Here is a 23,308-nt window from a genome sequence, read left to right on the forward strand (position 1 = left end):
CAAAAAATGATTTTCAAGCAAACCAAACCCGTATTGATGGATGATGGTTCAATTGATCAAACTGGTTGGTTCGATCCAATTTTTAAAATCGTGACATTAGTTTCTGACTTGTGGTTATCAAGGCTGAATTTGGTGACCCAGAGAGCAGAGTTCTATTTCGAGAGCCAAACAAACAACATTAATTAGGTCTATAAATAATGTGAATACATTAATAATCAAGGCTATAATTTGTCTGAAACTGAAAATCAGAAGGTCAAGTGAACAAGTCTTTCAATCTTGAGTAAAATTCTACAGCTGGATCGGAAAAATTTGGATTCATTATCAAAATGGTACCTACCCCGTATCATTTAATTTTGGTATTTCTTTATATTCCTTGCAATCGATCATTATTCAAAGATGCCATTTTTATATAATTTTATTTCGTTTGAAATACTTCTCTCATAATTTTCCTCATTCGGACACTGGAAGCATGGTCGCTTATTGCGATTTGGGCTGAATCCAAAATGCGTTGGTTCGATCTTAAAAGTTGATTCAACTCATTTTAAATTTGAGTTAAAAGATTTAACTTATTTTTAAAATCGAACTGAACTCTAGTATGAGAGTATTCAGTTTGAGTTTGACTCAAATTCTTCGTTTGAATCCATAGTTAAGATTTTTAATTTAAGCTCAACTCAAATTTGATACTTATTTACAGAACAATAATGTTTTATGCATTATTAGATAAAATAATGTTGTTTTCTCGATTAATCAAGAATTTGAAATGTTGATTCAAACCGAATCAAAACAAACTATTTTTATTCGAATCAAACTCAATTTAAACTACAGATTGGATGGTTTCAAAACTGAATCAAACTATATATATATATATATATATATATATATATATATGTAAAATCATATTTAACAAAAATTTTTCTCAATAATTAAATATATAATTTGTTTATTATATATTTATAGTAATTTTTATTGTATATATATTTTCGATTAATTTTACATATTTATTAATAATTTTTAATAAATTCAAATCAAATTAAGCTTTATTTTTTTAGTTTAATTTCGTCTATTTTTTTTTTTTTAATTTAGTTTGCAAAAATCATAAACATGACTAAGCTTACCCCTGAGCTTCCCTATATAAAACCTTCGTCCCCACTTCATTTTCTCATCAACAAAACAAGCTCGTCATCTTAGTACTATTAGGATCATCTTGTTACAGTGCCATATTTAACCATGAAGAGCCTCCTTCTCTCCATGCTGGCTCTCCTCGCAGTCCTTTTCTTCCTTGCCAAAGTTGGCGAGGCGGCGATCGATTGCGACTTTGTGGGCACAAAAACGGCTGGGTGTGTGCCATTTGTCACCGGCAAGGCGAAAGACCCTGCCCCTGCCTGCTGCAGTGGGCTGAAAGAGCTTCTTGAAGAAGTGAAAAGTGTTGATGATAAGAGAGTTCTCTGCCGCTGCATGAAGGATGCTGCCAAGTCCTTGCCGATAAACGATGAGTTACTGAGCCAGCTTCCTGGCCGTTGCCAGATCGATGTTGGTTTCCCTATCTCCTCAAAAATGAATTGTGGTACGTGAGTATTTACTTTCCTTGACATTTGCAATTTCATTTATATGTTCAATAGGGCATGCATTTAGGGGCGGATCTGATCGGGGCTAGCTTGGATCAAATCTATGGTTTGATTAGGATAAATCCATCTCTATATGTGTTGAGATGACTAACCAGTGAATTATAATATTAAACGGGTTCGAGGTGTACTGATTCTGGTTTGTATGATTTTGCAGCATTCACTGAATTGCTAAGGAGTTGAGGCAGCGATCCGTTGAGAAAGACATCATAAAGAATATTAGGAAGGAGTTACAATAAATTAAACAGTTGAAGCTTGCCATTTTCTGGTCTTAATAATAATGCAATTCTCTTTGTTTATTTTTTGTGGATCTTCTGCCTTGATTAGACTCTTACGCTTGAAGTTTGCCATTTTACAAATGATTAACAGAATCGGGAAAACAGAAGCAAACAATATCTTAGGCTTCCAACTCATCTAAGTTTCTCTGAAACACATACAGAATGATAAACCCAGAATTACAAAAGCCATGCACATGCATTCAAACATAACAGAGTCATCTTTAAATCAACTAGTTTTTATTTTAGCACTCTCCACTGTTTTAACTTTAAGGCAGCCAAACAAGAAAACCAAACAAGTTTCAATATACTAAGCATCAAAATTAGAATTAAACTTCATAGTGGCAGCAGCCTCAATTTGCACACCATCCAATATGATTGATATGACAATTAGAAAATTTTATTATTATATTTATATTTTATTATACGATATTCTATAAGCACGAAAACGTACAGAAAAGTACATTTTTACAAATCCGAAACATTTCAGTTTCCAAAACGCAATAATTTAAAATAAAAAGAAAATGCGTTTTCTGTGCATAAAAGGGGAATGAATTTGTTCCCCTTTTATTATGAAATTGAATAACCTTAAACCTAATATCTCCTCTCCTTCGCACTGAATCTATCACACATCCTCTTCATCTTTGAACGGTGGCTGATTGGCTGTGCATAAACTCTATATTTTTTCTCCCTCTTGTTAGTTCATATCTGAAAGTGAAAAGAAATAATAATGGCATTCTCCCTTCCCATGATTTCTAATTTGTTGAATATATATACATATATACATATATATATATATATATATATATATATCTGTGAATATAATTTGTAATTTTTTTTATTAATCATTTTTGAGATTCTAACTAATTAAAATTTTGAATATTTGATTTCACACAATTTAACGTAATAATTCTATAATCTATAATTTAGTTTTTCTAGTTTGATTTGAATGTTTTTTTCAGATGAAAGTTTCTTTATAATTAAATTGATTTATTTACGTTTTTAATTTGTGATTTTATTTTTATTGTGTAGTAAGCTCCCAAGAAGAATAGTTGGTGATTTGATTTATTTTTTTGGATGAATTTTGACAAATTGTTGGTAATTTTATTTGATTGAATTTAGGTTAATCATTAATGGATTATTGTAATACCCTCAAGTATATTTCAATGACAATTATGTCTTTTGACCCTGTTTTGAGATATTTCACATTTTAAATATATATATATATATATATATATTTACATGTATGAATGTGTTTATATATATATATATATGTATAAATAACTATATAGATATATATAAATACAAAAACAAAAAGAGATAAAGAGAAAGAGATAAATATGTATATAAAGAGAGAAAAGACAAAAAATAAAAAATAAAGGAAGCTTCAAGCATTTTCTATCATCTTCTCCCGTCCACTTTAGCAGCCAGCCTCCTTCATGTTGTTTTCTTTTGTTTTGTGAAGCAAAAGGAAGGAATTGTAAGGATTTTGGAAGATAAAATAAGAAGATAAAAAAAAAAGAAGCACTTTGGAAGCTTTGATAACCAAAATATCTCCTTCCTTTCCCTTTACCTATGATTATATATATATGATGCATGTTATATGAATATGTTAGTGTGTTTTGGTATTGATTTAAGGTGATTTTGGTGATAAAGGAAGCAAGTCAAGGAAGAGGAAGTCAACTTATAAAGATTGACTTGAAACAAGGTAAGAAGTATCATCTTTAATATGTTGCATGTTTTAGGCTTTTGGTTCCTTAGATCTATGTTATAAATGATGATTTTGAAGTTGAAAAATGTTGTTTTGCCATTTAGGGTATTTATGTGTGTGATTTTGTTGATGACAAAGAGTTGGATAATATTTACAGTTGGGGAAGATAAAATTTACAGTTTTCTTTTGTTTTGTAAAGCAAAAGAAAGGAATTGTATGGATTTTGGAAGATAAAATAAGAAGAGAAAAAAAAAGAAGCACTTTGAAAGCTTTGGTAACCAAAATATCTCATTCCTTTCCCTTTACCTATGATTATATATATTTGATGCATGTTATATGAATATGTTACTGTGTTTTGGTATTGATTTAAGGTGATTTTAGTGATAAAGGAAGCAAGTCAAGGAAGAGGAAGTCAACTTATAAAGATTGACTTGAAATAAGGTAAAAAGTATCATCCTTGATATGTTACATGTTTTAGGCTTTTGGTTATTTGGATCTATATTATAAATGATGATTTTGAAGTTGAAAAATGTTGTTTTGCCATTTAGGGTATTTATGTGTGTGATTTTGTTGATGACAAAGAGTTGGATAATATTTACAGTTGGAAAAGATAAAATTTACAGTTTTCTTTTGTTTTGTAAAGCAAAAGGAAGGAATTGTAAGGATTTTGGAAGATAAAATAAGAAGAGAAAAAAAAAGAAGCACTTTGGAAGCTTTGGTAACCAAAATATCTCCTTCCTTTTCCTTTACCTATGATTATATATATTTGATGCATGTTATATGAATATGTTAGTGTGTTTTGATATTGATTTAAGGTGATTTTGGTGATAAAGGAAGCAAGTCAAGGAAGAGGAAGTCAACTTACAAAGTTTGACTTGAAACAAGGTAAAGAGTATCATCCTTGATATGTTGCATGTTTTAGGCTTTTGGTTATTTGGATCTATGTTATAAATGATGATTTTGAAGCTGAGAAATGTTGTTTTGCCATTTAGGATATTTATGTGTGTGATTTTGTTGATGGCAGAGAGTTAGATAATATTTATAGTTTTGGAAGATAAAATTTACAGTTTTCTTTTGTTTTGTAAAGTAAAAGGAAGGAATTGTAAGGATTTTGGAAGATAAAATAAGAAGAGAAAAAAAAAAAGAAGCACTTTGGAAGCTTTGGTAACCAAAATATCTTTTTCCTTTCCCTTTACCTATGATTATATAAATTTGGTGCATGTTATATGAATATGTTAGTGTGTTTTGGTATTGATTTAAGGTGATTTTGGTGATAAAGGAAGCAAGTCAAGGAAGAGAAAGTCAATTTACAAAGATTGACTTGAAACAAAGTAAAAAGTATCATCCTTGATATGTTGCATGTTTTAGGCTTTTGGCTCCTTGGATCTATGTTATAAATGATGATTTTGAAGTTGAGAAATGTTGTTTTGCCATTTGGGGTATTTATGTGTGTGATTTTGTTGATGACAGAAAGTTGGATAATATTTATATTTTTACCATTGATTTCGTCCTACATTTTGACTATTTTATCTAATGAATTATGAGTGCTATTATATCTTGTTGGAAAGCTCTTTGAATTATCTTTTCAGTGATATATAACTTGTATGAATTAAAGATCGTTTAGACTGTTAAATGACATGAACAAAAAACCTATCTTATCACATAAACAGAGAAGACAGTTTTTTGTCATTGATTTCATCTTATGTTTTGACTACCTTATCTAATGAATTATGAGTGTTATTATAGTTTGTTGGAAAGCTCTTTGAATCCTCTTTTCAACGATATATAGCTTGTATAAATTAGAAACCGTTATACTGTTAAATTGTATGAAAAAGTAGGCTACCCTGTCGAATGAATAGGTTTGTGAACAGTATTTCACAATTTTTGGAAAGAAAGAAAGAAAAGAAAGGAAAAGAAAGAAATGAGAGAAAAAGAAAAAAAGAAGAAAAGCAAGAAAAGGAATTTGGGGCTCAAGATTCAGGGGTTGTCCCAAGAGTATGATATAGTGAGTTATGAATAGATTTAGATAAAAGCAAAATTAGTAAGATATAAGACTCGCATGCATGCTATGAACTATGAGGGGGCATTTTACACTACACTACTAGCAGTAGGGCACGTCTATAATAGGACATGTCCATAGTAGGACATAAACCCCTAGTAGGGTTCGCTCGCAGTAGAGCATGCTCATAGTAAAGCTCAATTCAGATTCAAAATGGTGTAGTGAGTGAAAGAAAGAGAGCTCAAGCTTAGAAAAGTGCCAAATCTCTATAGTCAGCTTCCAGAAAGTATCAAATAGACACCAGATGGGGCAAAATATGACTCAAATAGTAAAGAATAAACTAGATTATCCTCTTGATTTCTTATAAAGGTTATGAATGAGGTTGAGTCCCGAGAGTGAGTTAGAACAAGAAAGGAGATAGTTTACTTAATTATTTCCCCTTATTGAGTGTTCTTATCTCTCACTTCCTTTTCTTTTATGATTACAGGTACAGGTGATCGAGATAGCTGCGAGGCAGGGTCAGGTCAGCGAAGATAGATCCGGCTGGAGTAGGTTATCTCTGGTTTATATTATATGCATACAGTCATATGTTCTTGTTGACTTTTGACATTTTTGAGATGATTGTACAGTTGTATATGATTACTCCATGTTTTCTGATGCTTTCAGATGAGTTTTCATATGAGTATATACATCTTTTATTTACTTCCAGATTTTTAGTTTTCTTAAAATAATTTCTAAACACTTTTAGTGATGTGTTCATTTTAAGGTATTTTAAAAAAAAAATAGACGCTTCGGATATTAATTCGGAATATTTCTCCTTCGGTGGGTAGTACTTCTAGCGGGGGGGATGTTACAATTATGTTACTGATAGGGAAAGTTCCTCATTTGATTTATAAAAGTAGTAATACTAGTGTGGGTTCCATAAAAAAAAATAATGATGATGAAGACCAAAATCCATTATGGAAATATATAACCAAAATTGAGAAACTTGGAGAATCAGGGGTACATGCAAATGACTTTGTAATTTTTGTCATCAAGAAAGACAAGGGACATATACTAGAGTTAAAACTTACCTATTAAAAATTATGGAGAAAGGAATTGTTGTTTGTTCTAAAGTGAAATTTGAAGATTTAGTAGAAATGAGAAAATTAAATCATGAAACTACCAATTAGATTTATAATTCTCAACTTAAACAAGTGTAATTTTCTAGTAGTACTACCAATGTAAGTCAATAATTGTTTTTATCCTTATTGTCATTGAGTGGGTTAAATTTTTTTTTTTAAAGCAAAGAAAAGTTGATGATTCTCCTATTGTTAAATTTTTTGACATACAAATTAAAGCTTAATTAGATGAGAAAATTGTTAGAATGTTTTACATTGGTGGTCTTCCTTTTAATTTTGGTAGGAATCCAAACTACATTAATGCTTTTTTATTTGCAGCTAATTATTCATTGGGTGGTTATGTGCCTACTAGGTACCATAAATTAAAAACTGCATTACTTCAACAAGAGAAAACAAATATGGAGAGGTTGTTGGAACTTATCAAAAGCATTTGAATGAAAAAAAGTATTAGTATTGTTAGTGATAGATGAAGTGACCCATAAAGAAAGCCTTTAATTAATTTCATGTTTGTTTTTTAATTTGACCCGATGTTTATTAAGGTTGTTAATTGTTCAGGTGAAATTAAAAACAAATATTTCATTGCTAATTTGTTGAAGAAGATAATTGATGAGATTGGCCATAAAAAAGTAGTTTAAGTAATAATCGACAATGATAAAAATTATAAATGTGCTAATGAAATCATTGAAGACATGTTTCCACATATTTATTAGACTCCATGTGTTGTGGATACTTTAAATCTAGCTTTGAAAAATATCTGTGCAGGTAAAAATGTGGAATCCAATCAAAAGATATATGATGAATGTCATTGGATAACTAAAGCTCATGGTGATGTCGTGGTAATTAAGAATTTCATAATAAACCATTCAATGCAATTAGCTATGTTTAACTAATTTAGTCCTTTAAAATTACTTTTAGTCATAGATACTCGTTTTGCTTATGTTGTTGTTATGCTCAAAAAATTTAAGTTAATTAAGCATGCTCTGGAATCAATGATTGTAAGTGAACATTAGAGACAAAATAGAGAAGACGATCAAGGCAAAACAAGATTTGTTCGTCATAAGGTGTTAGATGAGAATTGGTGGACGAAGGTCAATTACATTCTTGCTTTTACTGCACCAATTTATGATATGATTCAAGTGTGTGATACAAATAAGTCATGTCTTCATATGGTTTATGAGTATTAAGATTCTATGATTGAAAAAGTCAAACTAGTTATTTATGAATATAAAAGAAAGTTTTCAACCTAAGATTCTCTTTTTTATTCAGTGGTCTGCAGTATTTTTTATGATCGTTAGGCAAAGAGTAATACTTCCACTCCATTGTCTAGCTCATTCATTGAATCCAAGGTAAATATCTAATCGAATTGTATATTTCTTTCATTCTCAATTTATATTTATTTATTAAATTGTGTATTAATTTGTTAACTATTTGATATATTTATTATTTGTGAAGTTTAATAGTGAACAATGGCTTCAAGGAGGTGAAGATAAAGTACCTCCTCATATGGACGAGGAAGTATCTATCCAGAGGAATAAATATTTTAAAAAATCTTTTCTAAAGATGAGCGTGTTAAAGTATTAGACGAGTGTGCTAATTTTTTCCTTAAAAGTGGGCTGTTTAAGGATCCTAACTCAGTTGGTGTTATAGTTGATATAGAACCGATGAAGTGATGGGCATGTTTTGGTTCAAATGCTCCATTGCTTCAAAAGTTGACATTCAGAGTATTTGAACAACCTAATTCCTCTTGTTGTGAAAGGAATTTGAGTACTTATTCGTTCATTCATTCGATTAGGAGGAATAAATTAATTCCAAAACATGCATAAGACTTGATTTTTATTTATAACAATTTTCATTTGTTGTCAAAGGTCAGCTCAAAGTATTATGATAATAAGGAAAAGATGTGAGATTTTGGTGGAGATGACTTTGGGAGTATAAAAGATGTGAGAGTTCTTTAGTTAGCTAACCTCTCATTAGATGAACTAGAATTTGAGTTTGTCTTTTTTTTTTTTTTGAAGATGCTAATGACAGTGGATAAAGAGAATGATCGAATAGAAAACAATAAATATTTTACTATTTCTTTTATTTTTTCATTATTTTTTTTTTTTTTGATGACTTTGATATTGAACTTTGAAAATTATTAACTCACCATGATTTACCTTCTACTTTAATCCAAAGTTTCAGTTAAGCATGATTTGGCTAGTGCAAGGCAATTTCTTCCTTGATATTACCTTACAAAATCAAAATCCCCACTGTAAAAATTTATTCACTCAGCAGCTGCAATGACTTTAAGAAATCTTCAAAAAAGCAATGACCATCAAAAAACAATTCTGATATTTAATGGAATCTACTTTGAGTACTCATAAAACTGACAATGCTTGAGAAAATTCCTGTTGTTTTATTCAAAATCTCAGTTTCCTGTCCAAATTTTGCGGCAGATAGAATATCTATATGTGTAAAGCATAATAGAATAACCAAAAGGGATTGTCTCTTATATTTATGATGTGGTTCATTCTAGGATCGTTGCATTGGAGCCGAGGTGTGAGATCTCACCTAGTTTCGAGCTATGTGGCAGCTTTCGATTTAGCTTTGTTTAGAGCCTGCCTGCTTGCTTATTTTGTCATTATGATTTTTCCTAGGTTTGTTTTGGGAGTCTGTATGTTTACTTTGTTTCTATTATGAGACTCTTTTGACATTTGCTTGGGGTATGCCGTTTCTATTCTTGTACTTTATCTTTGTTTTATAAAACTTAATTCCTTAAAAAATAATAATAATAAAAGGAAGCAAAATAAATATGCAAAATCAGAATTCCCTTGTGTGGAGAAAAATATCTATTACGATATCTTGCAGTAATTACTACCGCTCCAAAATGGTCCCTTGCGAATCCTGCTAGAGACTTCGTAGTGTGAACAATGGCAGGGCAGAACCATCAATTAAAATCCCCAGCATTTGGTGAGGGAATGCAACCCAAGTGGGTGCATACCCCAATAACAACAAGCCAGTCTGGATTCTTAACCCTGGCAGAATCTTCCTGTGGGTCACGAAGGGAGGCAACATCAACACAGTTAGCCAAGCTAATGTCCTCTTTATTCCGACGCCTGATGAACACTGGCTTCCCACGCCACTTGACAGTAACAGTTGTCCCAGGCTCAATGCTGGAGAGGTCAACTTCAAGAGAAGCAAGGGCAACAACATCTTTGCTTGCAGACATGCTTAGAACCAACTTGAGGATCCAGAGACGAAGGAGGAATACACAAACCTACCACCTGTCAAGACAAAATATGCAAATGCGCGCTTGGTCGGATCACCAGGTGGGTAACGCTCATGATTGTACTCATCAGAGGTAATTTTTAAAGTTGGGTTCTTCACAGCTGCCAAAGTAGCTGGGAGCTCTGAGATTATACCCATATCATGTCCTGGAGTGAGGGCATTAGAAGAGAAACCTGGAAGCCAACAACACTAGAAGAGCAGTCATGCATCATCGAATCTTTATGCTATAAAATTCGATAATAATATGGAAATGAAAAGGAATTTTGTGCAACATGCTACACTTATCATCCAAAACAAAAAGATAGTTGATATTAAAATGGCAGAATAGCCCACAAGACAATATAGAAGGCTTTCGTTTATTTCAACAGTTGAAGCCTGTGAAAATTTACTTTATACCGTTCTGTACAGACAAATACAAAAAGGTGGCAAATATTTGTTTCCATCCAGTCCAAGAGTCGGGAAAGATCACTAGTCCCGAATGGCTTACGCAATTTGTGAAATATAGCTACAAAACTTCCTAAAATCATCATCTAAAAAAAAAATATCAAGACTCAGCCCTGATTAAAAATATCAAAAAAGATCACTAGTCCCGAATGACTTCCTAACACAGCAAGTGATTCCAATTAATCTTCATCTAAAAAAATATCAAAAGCACATACTCAAAGCCAAGTTCTTTGATACGTAAATTAATATAACAAACTCTGATTAAAAAGACTCGGCCCTTAAAATTCTAACATTCATGCTCATATTTAGCTTACGCTATAGTAACTATGCTAGAAAATGGTGTAATGCGTAATGAGTAAGCAAAAAATGTTGGACTTTTGGGTCCCTTCTAATGTGGAGAAACCCATATTTAGTTTATGTAAAAAGCTTGGCCTACTATATTTATGAATTAGAGCAAAATACGGTTTAGCTTATACATATAAATAACACACAAAACTTAGTAAAAGAAGAGAGAAGAGGAGACAAAAACGTTGTCTGCGCGTCTGTGGCATATTTTCGCTTTCTCTCAACTTTACTGTTGGATTACTTTGATTTTTAGACTTTTAATAGAAGACTCATTATTCTTATTTTGAATGGTGGAGAACACGTTTTATTTTTCAGGTAAGTTGTTTTTTATGTTAGAACGTAACTAGTTATATTGTATAATTCAATTTAGATAGCTCTTAGAAAATAGTTGTCTTCTCTTTCTTATGCCGTTGGATTGCTGTTAAATTTTTACAGTATTTTAAACACATCTAGTGTTATATTTTGGACGGTGAAGATTTGTTTTTGTATCTTGTAACATGAGATATAAACTTACAAGTTTGCTATGATATTTTTTATTTTTTTGTAGTTGTGTTATTACTGTGTTTTGTTGCTTTGAAGAGTTGTGTACCCACTCTTAAGTTGAGAATTGTGTACTATTATTTTGTATATAGTGGATTGGTTTATTTAGACTATGTCTCATAGTTTTACTCTTTATATTAAAAAATTTCTAAGTTAAATTGTGGTGTTCTGTTTTGTTATTTTTGTTAGTTTTTGATTGTTTAATATAATAAAATTATATTTTGATTGATTGTTTGTTATCATATAATTTAACCAAGAGGGCGGGAGTTTGACTTTGTTCTTGTTATTTAAAATGCTTTCTTCCCAACAAAAAATAGCCTTGAAGGTACAACCCATGTTATAAAATAATAATAATTAAAAAAATGAGACGATTTTACGTTGACATACTTGTTATAAAGAGATATAAATGTCTCTTTTGGATTTTTTAGTGTGACACACAAAGACAAAGCAATGATTACATATTAGAGAATTTGTTTTTCTCATCTATGCAAATAAAAAAAAGAAAAAGTTAGATTTTTCCTTGATCTTGGGTATCAAGGTTTATTTCAAGGATTATTTAAAAAATTATTTCTTTTATATTGATTTTTAATCATTAAGTACTGTAAAATTTTAGCTAGAGAAATAATTTAGATAATTTTTTACTGTTGATCTTAAGTTTATAATAAATTTGAGAGTGATTATACCTCGCTTTCCTTTATAATGGATTTAATTCAAAATTTGATCTATGGTTTTTTCTCTTTATATTGTAGGGTTTTTCACATAAATCTTGTATTCTTGTTATGGTTGATTTATTTTATTTCTTGCATGTAATTAACATTTCATATGATTAATTTAGTGTGTTTGCGGCACAATTAGATTGATATTTCATACCAAGGGATCTAACCTTCCTTTTCATAAAGATCATGAACAGATGATGTTTTTGTTACAATTCCATCAATCAAAACCATTGTTTTAAAGTTAGAATAGTTGAGTTCACATTTAAATCCCTATCAAAACAATTGTTTTGAAATCTTAATTGTTCATTATCCAATAAATATATTTAATATATAATTTTAATTATATCATAACGAAGTTATTTGTTTAATTGACTGGACGGATTAGCCTACCTGCAAACCGATCCTTCGCCCGATTGAAAGCATGATTCCTTCCTAGCCTGATGGAGTCAGAGTCACAAAATTCATTCAATAATATCAATAAAAGATGAAGCTTTGGCCCACGGGCTAATTTTTTTGGGCTTTTAATTCCTTCCTAGCCTGTCCGAATAATCTTCTAATTCATTTGTCCCTAATAATCAAGTTGAGGATTGTTGTTGGTAAGACTGTCAATTGGGTTAGATAAGCTTGGGGCTTGGTTGTTCGGAATAAAAAAAGTTTTAAGACCAAACAAAATTCGGGTCTCGAACAGAATTGGATAAAAAATTTGTTCATTAAGTTATCTAGCTTGAGCTAAAACAAAGGTTATTCAAACCCAACACCTAATAAATCCAAAAACACATTTAGGTAAAGGTGTATTTGTGAGGTTTTCAAATTTGTAAAGGATTTTAGAGGTGTTTTTATAGGTCTTTTAAAGTTACTAAATGGGAGTGAAATAAGCTCGAAATAGGTTTGAAACTTCAAAAATTTAATGAACTAGATCTGAATAAAAATTATAGCACTCAAATGAGCAAGCCAAAACCCAAAATTTTTATAGGCCTGAACTTGAGCGACCCAAACATGGTTCTCTAGGCCTGGTGTGGTGTCTAAGGCCCAAATAGGTCGTCCCATGAGGCTGAGTCAGTGTTCCAGTTTTGCAATTTCGTACGAATTAAATAAGTCTTTATTCGGTATTTCACACAAAAAGGAAAACACAAACTTGTACATATTTAGAAACTATTAATTTTTTTAGTGGAAGAAAAAATTCACAAAGTTGGATGCAAAAGCCTTTGGTAAATTGGATATAACTGCTTGCAAACTGTTTAACTTTGTCAACAAATTAAAATGGTTTTGAGACGAAATGAGAGGATTATACTACAACATTTTTATAAGGGTCAGTTCGGGTTTTTCCCGTACCGACCAGGGCATCAATATTTTTGACATAAAAATTAGAACAATGCATGACCAAACATCATTGTGGCATTCTGGTTTGGTGCATATTGTGATCGCATGTAAATATGGTACAATACATTAAATTGAAACTTGACCGACAGGTTTGGTTAGTGATAGACTTAGAGATACAATATAATCAATTTGGCAAATGGGCGGACTAGTTGTGACTCGGCTCAATATGATACAAATCAAAAACGGGTTGAATTATACAGATGATGATTTCTAAACTCGTACCTAATCCAAAGGATACGGGTCAACCCACAAGGTAGCAGTTATCTCACTATTTCTCTTTTATTTTTATTATTTTAATGTTTTATTTTCTTAATTTTTAATATTTATGTCTTCAAATACATAAGTATTCCTTGGAGGAACAAAAATTTACCTCAAATTATAAAAATGTTTTTTCTTATAGATTTGAAGAATTTTAACATTAAACATGAAATAAATATTTATAACAAAATGTTTAATCTGATATTTTTTAAATTTGTTTTCAACACAACAATTTTTTTAATTTTAGAGTGGATTTCAGTTTATTTTTTGTCAAAAGAAAGGAAAATATATAAAATTTATGTTAGGTGTACTGTAAGTTTGATGTTGAAGTGAAAAAAAATGAATAAAGAAAAAGGGTGACTCACGGGTACCCACGGGCATACCTGATCCACCCACAAAAAATAATTACCCATAGGTATAGGTCAAAAAATTTAAAACTCGTACTCGTATTTAAATGGATTATCTGTGAGTTAAGTGGGTGACCCACCCAATTTGCCACCTCGACAATATAAGGATTAAAATTTAATAAAGTAAAAATATAGAGTCAATTAAGAAATAATGAAATCTAAAAAAATTCCATGTAAATTTTAGAGGTTATTTAGATATATAAAGGAGGGGGAGGGGGGGTTGAGGCAGGCAACCCTTCTTGACCCGTATTGAGTCTACCACTGAGTCTAGTATAATTGTTTTATATATATAATATGAGTAAAATTATATATACTAACAAATCATATAAATTTATTCATATAAACTAACGTGATAATTTTTTATTGAATAATTTTAAAGTAATAGTAAAAATAAACAATTATTTCACTTAATTAAATACTATCATGTTAGTTTATGTAGATAAATTAATTAGATTTATTTTAACATATAGTTATAAGATAATTATTTAGTTATTAATTGATTTGTATTGTAGTAGAACAATTTGATATTATTTGTTCTCTTTTTACTTTGCTGAAAAGATATTTCAGATGAATTATTGGATTTCAATGGTTAATATAATTATTAATTTCATTTAATATCGAAATTCTTTTCCCAAATTTACTATACAACGAAATTTTTTCCCTTTAATTCACAATATAATCAAAGATAAAAAAATTTGTCTCGCATCCTCCACACAATTAGAAATGAAAAAATTTTGTCATTAAATGTGTTTTTTTTTTGGGACAAAATATAGTTCTCAATACAACTAATTATTAAAGATGATATCTTTTTTCATGGACATTACCTATTGCTAACGAGTCTTTTTTAATTATTTGATCTTTCATCCTAAATTAATTTTTAGAAAGAATTTTTTACTTTTTTTCTGACTTTCTGAAATGAAAATTTGTTATAATATCAGTTTAATGTGTTCGTTACAGTAAGAAAATCGATAACTAAATTAACTCAAACTCTTTCATCAATACTTCGATATATGATCAGAATAATTATATAACTAAAAAGTAATATATATATATATATATATATATATATATATATATATATGGAGAAATTAGGGTTTAGAATTATCATATCAGTGTAATAATATTATCTATAAATAATGTGGTACCAGTCGATCTTTAAAAGCTATAAGAGTTCAAATCAAAAGATGATTCCAGTGTTAAATAATTAATATTAATTGTAATTTAATTTAATGAAATAGTGTAATCAAATCAACATTCCGATAAAATTTAGGGATTGAATTAATGTCATCAATAATAATAGCCAGTACACTTTATCACTATGATTTGTGTAAACATGTAAGTGTACATTTATTGAATATTTGATGGGTTTAATAATTTATTATATATTGACTAAAATTTATCTCTACAACCTAATGCAAATAGTTTTACCCATATTTAAAATGGTTTAAGGAGACGAAGACCGGTAACTACATTAAGATGAATTTCAAGAATTCTATAAATTCAAATGATATAATTAAAATTAGATTCAAACTAAATCGAGCTCTCGACATCACTTGAGTGGAGCTAAGCTTAGGCTCAAGCTCAAATTCGCCAAGTTTGTCTTAAAATTGCTCAAGTTTGGCTCGCTTGAGGGGAGTCGAGTTCTAGCCGAGCTTTGAATTCTGCTCAATATTGTAGCTAAATAAAAAATAACTAAAATGACATTGTTTTTATGCGTACTGATCAAACTGATATAAGTTTAGTTGATTCGTATCAAAATTTACATGTATTCGTGAGCTTGACAAATTGAATACTTATAAAACTAGAGTTCGAGCTCAAAATAGTTAACACTCAAGCTCGAGCTTAAACTTGTTTTTGAGTTCAAACAAACTTGATTTGAATCTAATCTTAAATATATTAATCTCGATCTCATTATAATCTCTGGTTATAATCTCATTTTTAAGGTCTCACTATACTAATCTCTAGTTAAAATCATTTTTTTTAATTATGACTAATTATCATAAAAACAAAGAAGAGGGTACTCAGGAGTGCAAGGTGATGATCTGTATTTAACCGTGTGACATATTTTGTTGTGGATAAAAGTCGAAAAGTTGAATATTTTTGATGAGCTAGGGTCAATCCTAGTGACCTTAACCAGTTTAGACGGATTTATTCTAAAGATGAATTTGTAGGCTTGGTTTTGAATCGAATTAGTTTGGTTTCAAAAATTGGTTTGACTTAGTTCAACTTCTCTTAAATTTGTTTATATTAAATTTGAATGGAGTTTGAGTTAAAAGGGTTGGTGAGCTTATGAATACAAGTTAAATTTGAGTTAGAAAAAGTTTGGCTCGATTCGACTTATAAGCTGGATGATGACTTGATTTGATTCAAGTTTGACTCACTATTCAATTCAAGTTATATCAAACAATTAATAAAACGATATCATTTTATCCATTATTGAGTAAAACAACATCATTTTGTCAATGCATCGTAAACTCAAGCTACAAATCCGTCTCACAAATTTAAATCATAAACCTAAGTCAAGTTTTGAAATTCGAACTTAAAGACTAAGTTGAACTCGAATTATACTTAACTTTAACTTAATAAAGTCAAATCAAACTCAAACAATCTTATTTTTTATTTAAACTAAATTTGAGGTAAAAGATGTTCAGACTAGGTTGAGTTTGAGTCTTACCCTGTGAATTTGAGCCACAAATTATTTAAGAGTCTTGGGGTCTTGTCTTTTATTATTATCATGAGAAAGGCGATAGTTATTATCATCATATATTATTGTAACCAGGGCTAGTGGAGAAACAAATCATAAATGAAAACACATTCTCATAATTAATAAGTTTTTTTCTTATGAACTCTAAAAAATCATTGTGAATTGAAAGGACTTATGATCATTGTGAAAGCCCAAATGATGAGACAAAGACAAGCACTGATGGAAAAAAGAAAATTAAAATGAATGGGAAATGAGGCCAATCAACACTTTGAATAGTTTCAACACGACGCATAATTTGACTTTGGGTATTCAAGGCTTAGTGTATGGCCATTTTGCATGGAAACAATATTTACAATAATAATGAATTTTGGTTTAAAATGCTAAAAGCAAAAGAAAATAAAAGTGGAAAAGCCTTTAAAGAGTAGATTGAATAATGAAGGAGAGATTCCAAGGGTTCCAAATTTTCCTGATGACTTATTAAGATTAAGAGTAATATTATGTATATAACTTTATACATAAATAATATTGTGTTACTATATGACTAGATAATTAAAAATTAAAAATAAATCAATATCAAATTATATAGTGATATATCATTATTTATACACAAAAATTATGTACATAATTTTATTATAAGATTAAACTCAAATAAGAAAGAACCAACCATCAATTTTAGTTGAGAAAGTGACTTAGAAGGCATCCTCTTGTAGCATGTGTGGCTTTTCTTTTTCAGGTTTTCTAGTGTTGGGGCTTCCATCAATGTGGGATATGCAATTATCTGCTAATTAGTTCAAAACATAATTCTGACCACACCATTTCCTTTCTTTTTTCCTTTCCATTCTCCTCATTTTGATATTGTTAAATTACTACAGGAAGTCATAGGCTTATATGGGCTATTGTCGACGACAATCTTCACTCGAATCGTTGGTCGAGAGAAAACTATCATCAACAACAACTCATATCACATCAACAATGAAGGTGATAGGGGTTGCTAATGATAAGATCGTGACAATGATGAACGAGAGTTATCAACAATTAGGGCTTCAAAAAATGAGGTGAAGGTGAAAGGAAAATGAAATGAATGAGTTCTAATGTTTTTTTTTTTTAAATTTAATTATATAGTAATTTTAAAAAGTAAAATATATAGTAGGGATTACATAGTAATTTCACTTTTTGGTATTGTGTTAATATTTTCTTTATCAACAAGGTTTGTTTTTAAGTAAAGAAATATTATTTATGTCAGTTAGGAATGAAAAAATATCTATAAATGAACCATAGATAGAAAAATATAATATATTCTAATAATGTAAATCACATTTTTTTTATAATTTAAAATTATTTAATTATATGATAAATTATTACTATTCAAATTAATATTATTTTCATTTCTCCTCCTTCAATTTCCAAATCATGATAGATTTTAACTTAAAGTGAGACATAGCACAAGAATTAAGAAGCCTGTACATGACAGAACCCAGATTATGTGCCCTAATTTTGTTGCATTAATTCAAGTCCCCGAGTCCCCCGGTGCTGTAATCCCGAAGGCATTATCAATTAATGATAAATAGAATTTAATAATATCAAAGAAACTAGTTGCCATTTAAGGTTTGGTTTTGCAACACTTTTACAATTATTTGAAAAAATAAAATAAAAAAGGATGTCTTTTTTATATATCTCACCTTAAAATTTTAAATATGATAATTTAACATTTTTTACAAGTTTAGAACCATGTATTTCAACTCATGTAATTAAGTTTAAAAACCCTAATCGTCATAATTATCATTCATTCAAACCTAAATCCACTAGAATTATCACGTAATAAAACTTATCAGAATCGTCAAACATGACAATTTGACCATTTTACAAGTTTGAAAAACTTGCAATTCAATATATGCAATTTAACTTTAGAAACTTTAGTTCCTATAACTGACACTCATCCAAACTCAAACTCATCAAAACCTCTACTCTCCTAGGCAAAAACCCACCGAAGTTGTCACTCATCCAAACCTAAGCCCACAAAAACCATTTGCAAGGAAGAAGAGATCGATAGTAAAAGGATAAGAAAAGTGTAGATAATAAATTTGATATACAAAAGAATATTTCAAAATTTTGTTAATTTGAGATGATATATCAATTTTGAAAAGTGATATTGGTATAGGTAATATAATAATTTAACTTACGAACATTGTATTAGAATCTTTTTTCTATTAAAGAAGTTAGGTTTTGGTTAAAAAAATGTAATTTATGCATTTGAAAAAGTGTTATCCCTGGGTAGAAAAAAATGTAAATCATTCCTATCAAAATAAAGTTGCGGAAAAAAGGGTGAAACATATTTTCAAGTTGTTCTCATTAGAAGTAAAGTCATTTTCCATTCTATTCATTTATATCATCACATGGGAAACCCTCCACATGGTACACAATCCAAGAGCTTAATTCCCCAAAATCTTATTATTTTTTTAATCACGTATAAAGATTATATGGTTTTGGTGTTCCCAAAGAATGTAATTAATTAAGGTCTTAATTATCAAATCAAATTTGTAAATTTAATCTTGACTATTAACTAAGGAAGAAGCTTCATTAGTAGATACATTATGCACAATAATGAACACTAATTAATAATTTATTTTTGGCCAAAAGACTTATTCCCACCCATGGTTGAATGTAATCTCAAACTCTCACTCGCAAAGTTTTAAAATCTCAAATATTTACTCATCATTCAATTTTTATTTATATTTTATATTAACAAGGGTAAATTTGTTATTTTATCATAATATTAAAAAATATATAATTTGATTCTATTTTTCTCTTAGACTTTAAAAACTAACAATTTCATCTTAGCCTCAATTTTTACAGGTTTGAAAAATGACTTTTTCCACATCCATAAGGTTTTTTTTTCTTCGCTCTTCAACCAACATTTCCGACATAGGCGACTTCCTCTTTTTTCTTTGTCACTAACGATAAAAGTTGAAGATCGACAAACAAAGATGAGCAATTTGCGAAGACTGAGGAATTGAAGACGAAGAGATTTGTCTTTGTCTTTGTCAAATCGGCTCTAGACGATGAGAATAGGCTTTGTTTTTTGTCTATTCGGCTTTGGGAGAAGATGAATCGTATGATAAAAGTTTCATCAAGAGTTGTTTCGACGAAAAACACTATCAGATCTAGAGAAACTTCATTTGAATGATGAATCCTTCGTTGCCTAGATAAACAAAGAAGTTTAATATTCAAAAAGAACTTTTTCTATGCTCTCTTGTTCTTTCCATTTTCTTTTTTTCTCTTGTTCTTTTTATTTTTATTTTCTTTGTTATTTTTTATATATTCTCTTTTTGAAAGTTTGAGAGATGAACTATATTATTTTAAATATTAGGGGTGTTAATAAAATCTTTCAAAGAGGTTTATGGGAGTTTGAAAAAAGTTCATGAGTGTTTTTGAAATTTTTTAATATTTTAATATGTCATTTGTAGTTTCAGAAAAGATAATTATACCCTCAAAGAAATGATCAAATCGCTATATTTTGAAGTTAGTTAAAGTTTAAATATTTTTAGGAGTTTAAGTGATAATTTTTAAAATGCTAATAATGTATTGATAATTTAATATTTCTATTGAGCGTTAATAGTAGTTTTGTAATTTCAATTAAAAAGGGGCAAAATAGCTATTGGTAAGAAACCAAACAATTTTATTAACAAAAGTGAATGATGGCTAGAAATTTAGCTTTTTAAAAATTTAGAGAGTGCAAATTTTTCGTTTCATCAAACTTTGGGTGGGAATTGGTTATTTAAACCATTGTTTTCAAAATATAATGGACTTATTCCCACGTAAGGATTCATGTTTTCCAACATATTCACTCTCTAACTATTAAAAACCTGAAAACCGTCGAGGATAATTTTAATATTTTCTATTAGGTAATAATTAAAATGATTGTTTTGCCCTCTATTTAATAAAATAACTAAAATACCCTCTGAATGTTAAAATTATAAATTAATTTCTATTCCACTTCGTAGACTAATCAATTTTCAATAATATTTCTGATTGCTTATATACTTGCAAATGAAAATTAATCTAGATCATTTAAAGTCAATAACCTATTTTACAAACTAGTTTACTCAAATAAAAGATTATAACTGAATAAAACTATATGCTCAAATTCTTAATAGAAATTATAAGTGACATTATTACATTAACTTTTATTTATTATTAGGTTAATTTGTATCAATTTTCATTTTAGTATTCGGGACCAGCCAAATTATCAACATTTTTTTTAATTAAAAGTAGACAGACTATGGACCATTCTGGGTTGACTCTGATATGGTTTACCATGTATTGAGATCAAATTATGTCCCCTAGCATGGCAAGGCTAACAACACAACTCAAGCCACTGGGCCGTGCTTTCATATACCCTTAACGAGTTGATTTACAAAAATTATATAATTTTATATTTTTTCAAAATTTTAACGCTTTTTAATTTTTATTATTTTTAACGAGCCATGTTGGTTTACCCATAATCCTTACCACAAGGCCCTAATACAACTCATAGTCCTGACACGACCTACAATTTTATGGGTTGTATCCCTTCAAACCGTGCCAAGAACATAGTGTTTAGGGTGGGTTGTGAGTCATTTTAGCCCCTTACCATATCTAATTAAAAAAACAACAATTTTCATATTCAAAATCTGTTTAACTATAAAAATGGTTAATATTTTTAAAATTTCTTCAGATAAGATTTTTTTTTATTTTAAAAGTAAAAAATCATAAAGGGTATCTTTGTAGTGTTATTGAAAAGTCATTAAGAAACATAATCCCACATCTAAGGGTCAAGGGGAGTCCCCTTGCAAAGTTCCGCTATCTTAATCTTAAAATCTTTTATCAATACGTGATTAAATGACTTATATATTATAACTTTAAAATTAATAAGAAAATTCGGTGGGACAATGTTTAAATACAATATTAATCGAATCATGTAAATTTATCTTTTTTAATCATTAATTTGGATTTTCGGTTCTCTTTGCTTAATTCGATACCTAACCAGGATAACTATAAATTAATGCTTATTTAAATTATTATAGTTTAAAAAATTAATTGGGATTATAGGTTGAATTTATACTAAAATACGGTGATTAATATTAGAATGGTGAGGCGGATGAAGTCCAACTTTGACCCTGTTTACGGCATTGGAATGTGATGATGAATGAAAAATATTATAGGTGGCAGGCGAATCCTGGCCGTACAAGTAGACGGTGGTGATGGAGGTGACTGGTGATGTTTCGGTATACGGCTGAAGTTTGGCCACGTAATACAGAAAGCGTCTGGCCTGCAAGTCAACGGCGTTGTCACAGGTGAGACAGATTGAATATTAAACTCGAAACAACTTTCCAAGTAATTCTAAGGCCAAAGGATCCTTTTTCCACCCGAGTTTTGACGTGTTTATAGAGTTTTATTTATAAGATTTTAAAAACTCAAATACTTATTTATAAGTTATTAATTTTAACTAAAATCGTTTGTTATAAAGGGTAAAATTATTATTTTATTACTAAACTCAAAACTTTATGAGTTTATATCATTTCTCCCCTTCCCAGTTTAGAAAACTAATATTTTTTCCATTCAAAAGTTGAAAATTTCATTTTTTCTCCTAAAGTTTTTTTTCTTCATTTTCAAGCAATGGGAATCCACTACAGCTATTGGTTGACCACCCCATCATCTTCTTGTTTAATCATCAGTTTTTCCATCGGAGCAAGTTCATTAGAAGAAGAAGACGAACCGTTTTCATCTGACAAAGAGATGAAGAATTCTGTTGGATGAATACAAATCGTCTTTGTCCAACCTCGTCTCTTCATCTCTTTGTCGGATGAAGACGGTTCGTCTTCATCCGATAAACCTGCTTTAGTGGAAAGGCCGATGACCAAAAAAGAAGATGTTGGGATGGCTGATAGGCTGCGACAACTGATTTCCATCATCGGAGAATGAAGAAAAAACTTTGGGGAGAAAAGTAAAATTTTCAAATTTTTGGATAGAAGAAAATTGTTTGTTTTTCAACCTATGGGGGGGGGGGGGGGGGAGGGTTAGGTTTTAGAGTTTAGTGATAAAATAATAATTTTGCCCCTTATTTTAATTAAGGTTAATAGTTTATAAATAAATATTTAAGTTTTTGAAACTTCGTGAGTGAGACTTTAAAAACATATCAAAACTTGGGTGAGAATAGGTCCTTTGGCCTAATTTTAATTAAATGAAGGTTGCGATGAATTTGTTAGCAATGAGCATGGGAGCTAAGTTTGTAATCAAACATAGTTCGTTTTTAAAATAAAATTTTAATTTGATAATTCATTTTAAATTTCTTTTTAATAATATTATTCATTATGTTGTTGATATTATTTATCAAGTCAATAATAACATTTATTTTATTAATAATATTATTCAAATTCAATTTGTATTTATTATAATAAATTCGAATTAAACTTGAGTCAAATTAGTGTTCAACTTAATTTGAATCAAATTCAAATCAAAATTTTAGTTTGATAGTTGAAA

General features: G+C 29.6%; 1 protein-coding gene and 1 pseudogene across 1 annotated transcript; one reads left to right on the top strand and one right to left on the bottom strand.

Moving 5' to 3' along the window:
* Positions 1–1,181: 1,181 nt before the first annotated feature.
* LOC123205832 (non-specific lipid-transfer protein C, cotyledon-specific isoform-like) lies at positions 1,182–1,918 on the top strand. The gene is made up of 2 exons (XM_044622881.1): positions 1,182–1,564; positions 1,780–1,918. The coding sequence occupies exons 1-2, from the start codon at positions 1,228–1,230 to the stop codon at positions 1,803–1,805; spliced, it is 363 nt and encodes a 120-aa protein (XP_044478816.1). The 5' UTR covers positions 1,182–1,227; the 3' UTR covers positions 1,806–1,918.
* A 7,641-nt stretch (positions 1,919–9,559) lies between these two features.
* Positions 9,560–22,737, bottom strand: LOC123205847 (annotated as a pseudogene).
* Positions 22,738–23,308: the final 571 nt, after the last annotated feature.

The sequence above is a fragment of the Mangifera indica genome, unplaced genomic scaffold (genome assembly GCF_011075055.1).
Source record: "Mangifera indica cultivar Alphonso unplaced genomic scaffold, CATAS_Mindica_2.1 Un_0017, whole genome shotgun sequence".
NCBI classification, from domain to species: Eukaryota; Viridiplantae; Streptophyta; class Magnoliopsida; order Sapindales; family Anacardiaceae; genus Mangifera; species Mangifera indica.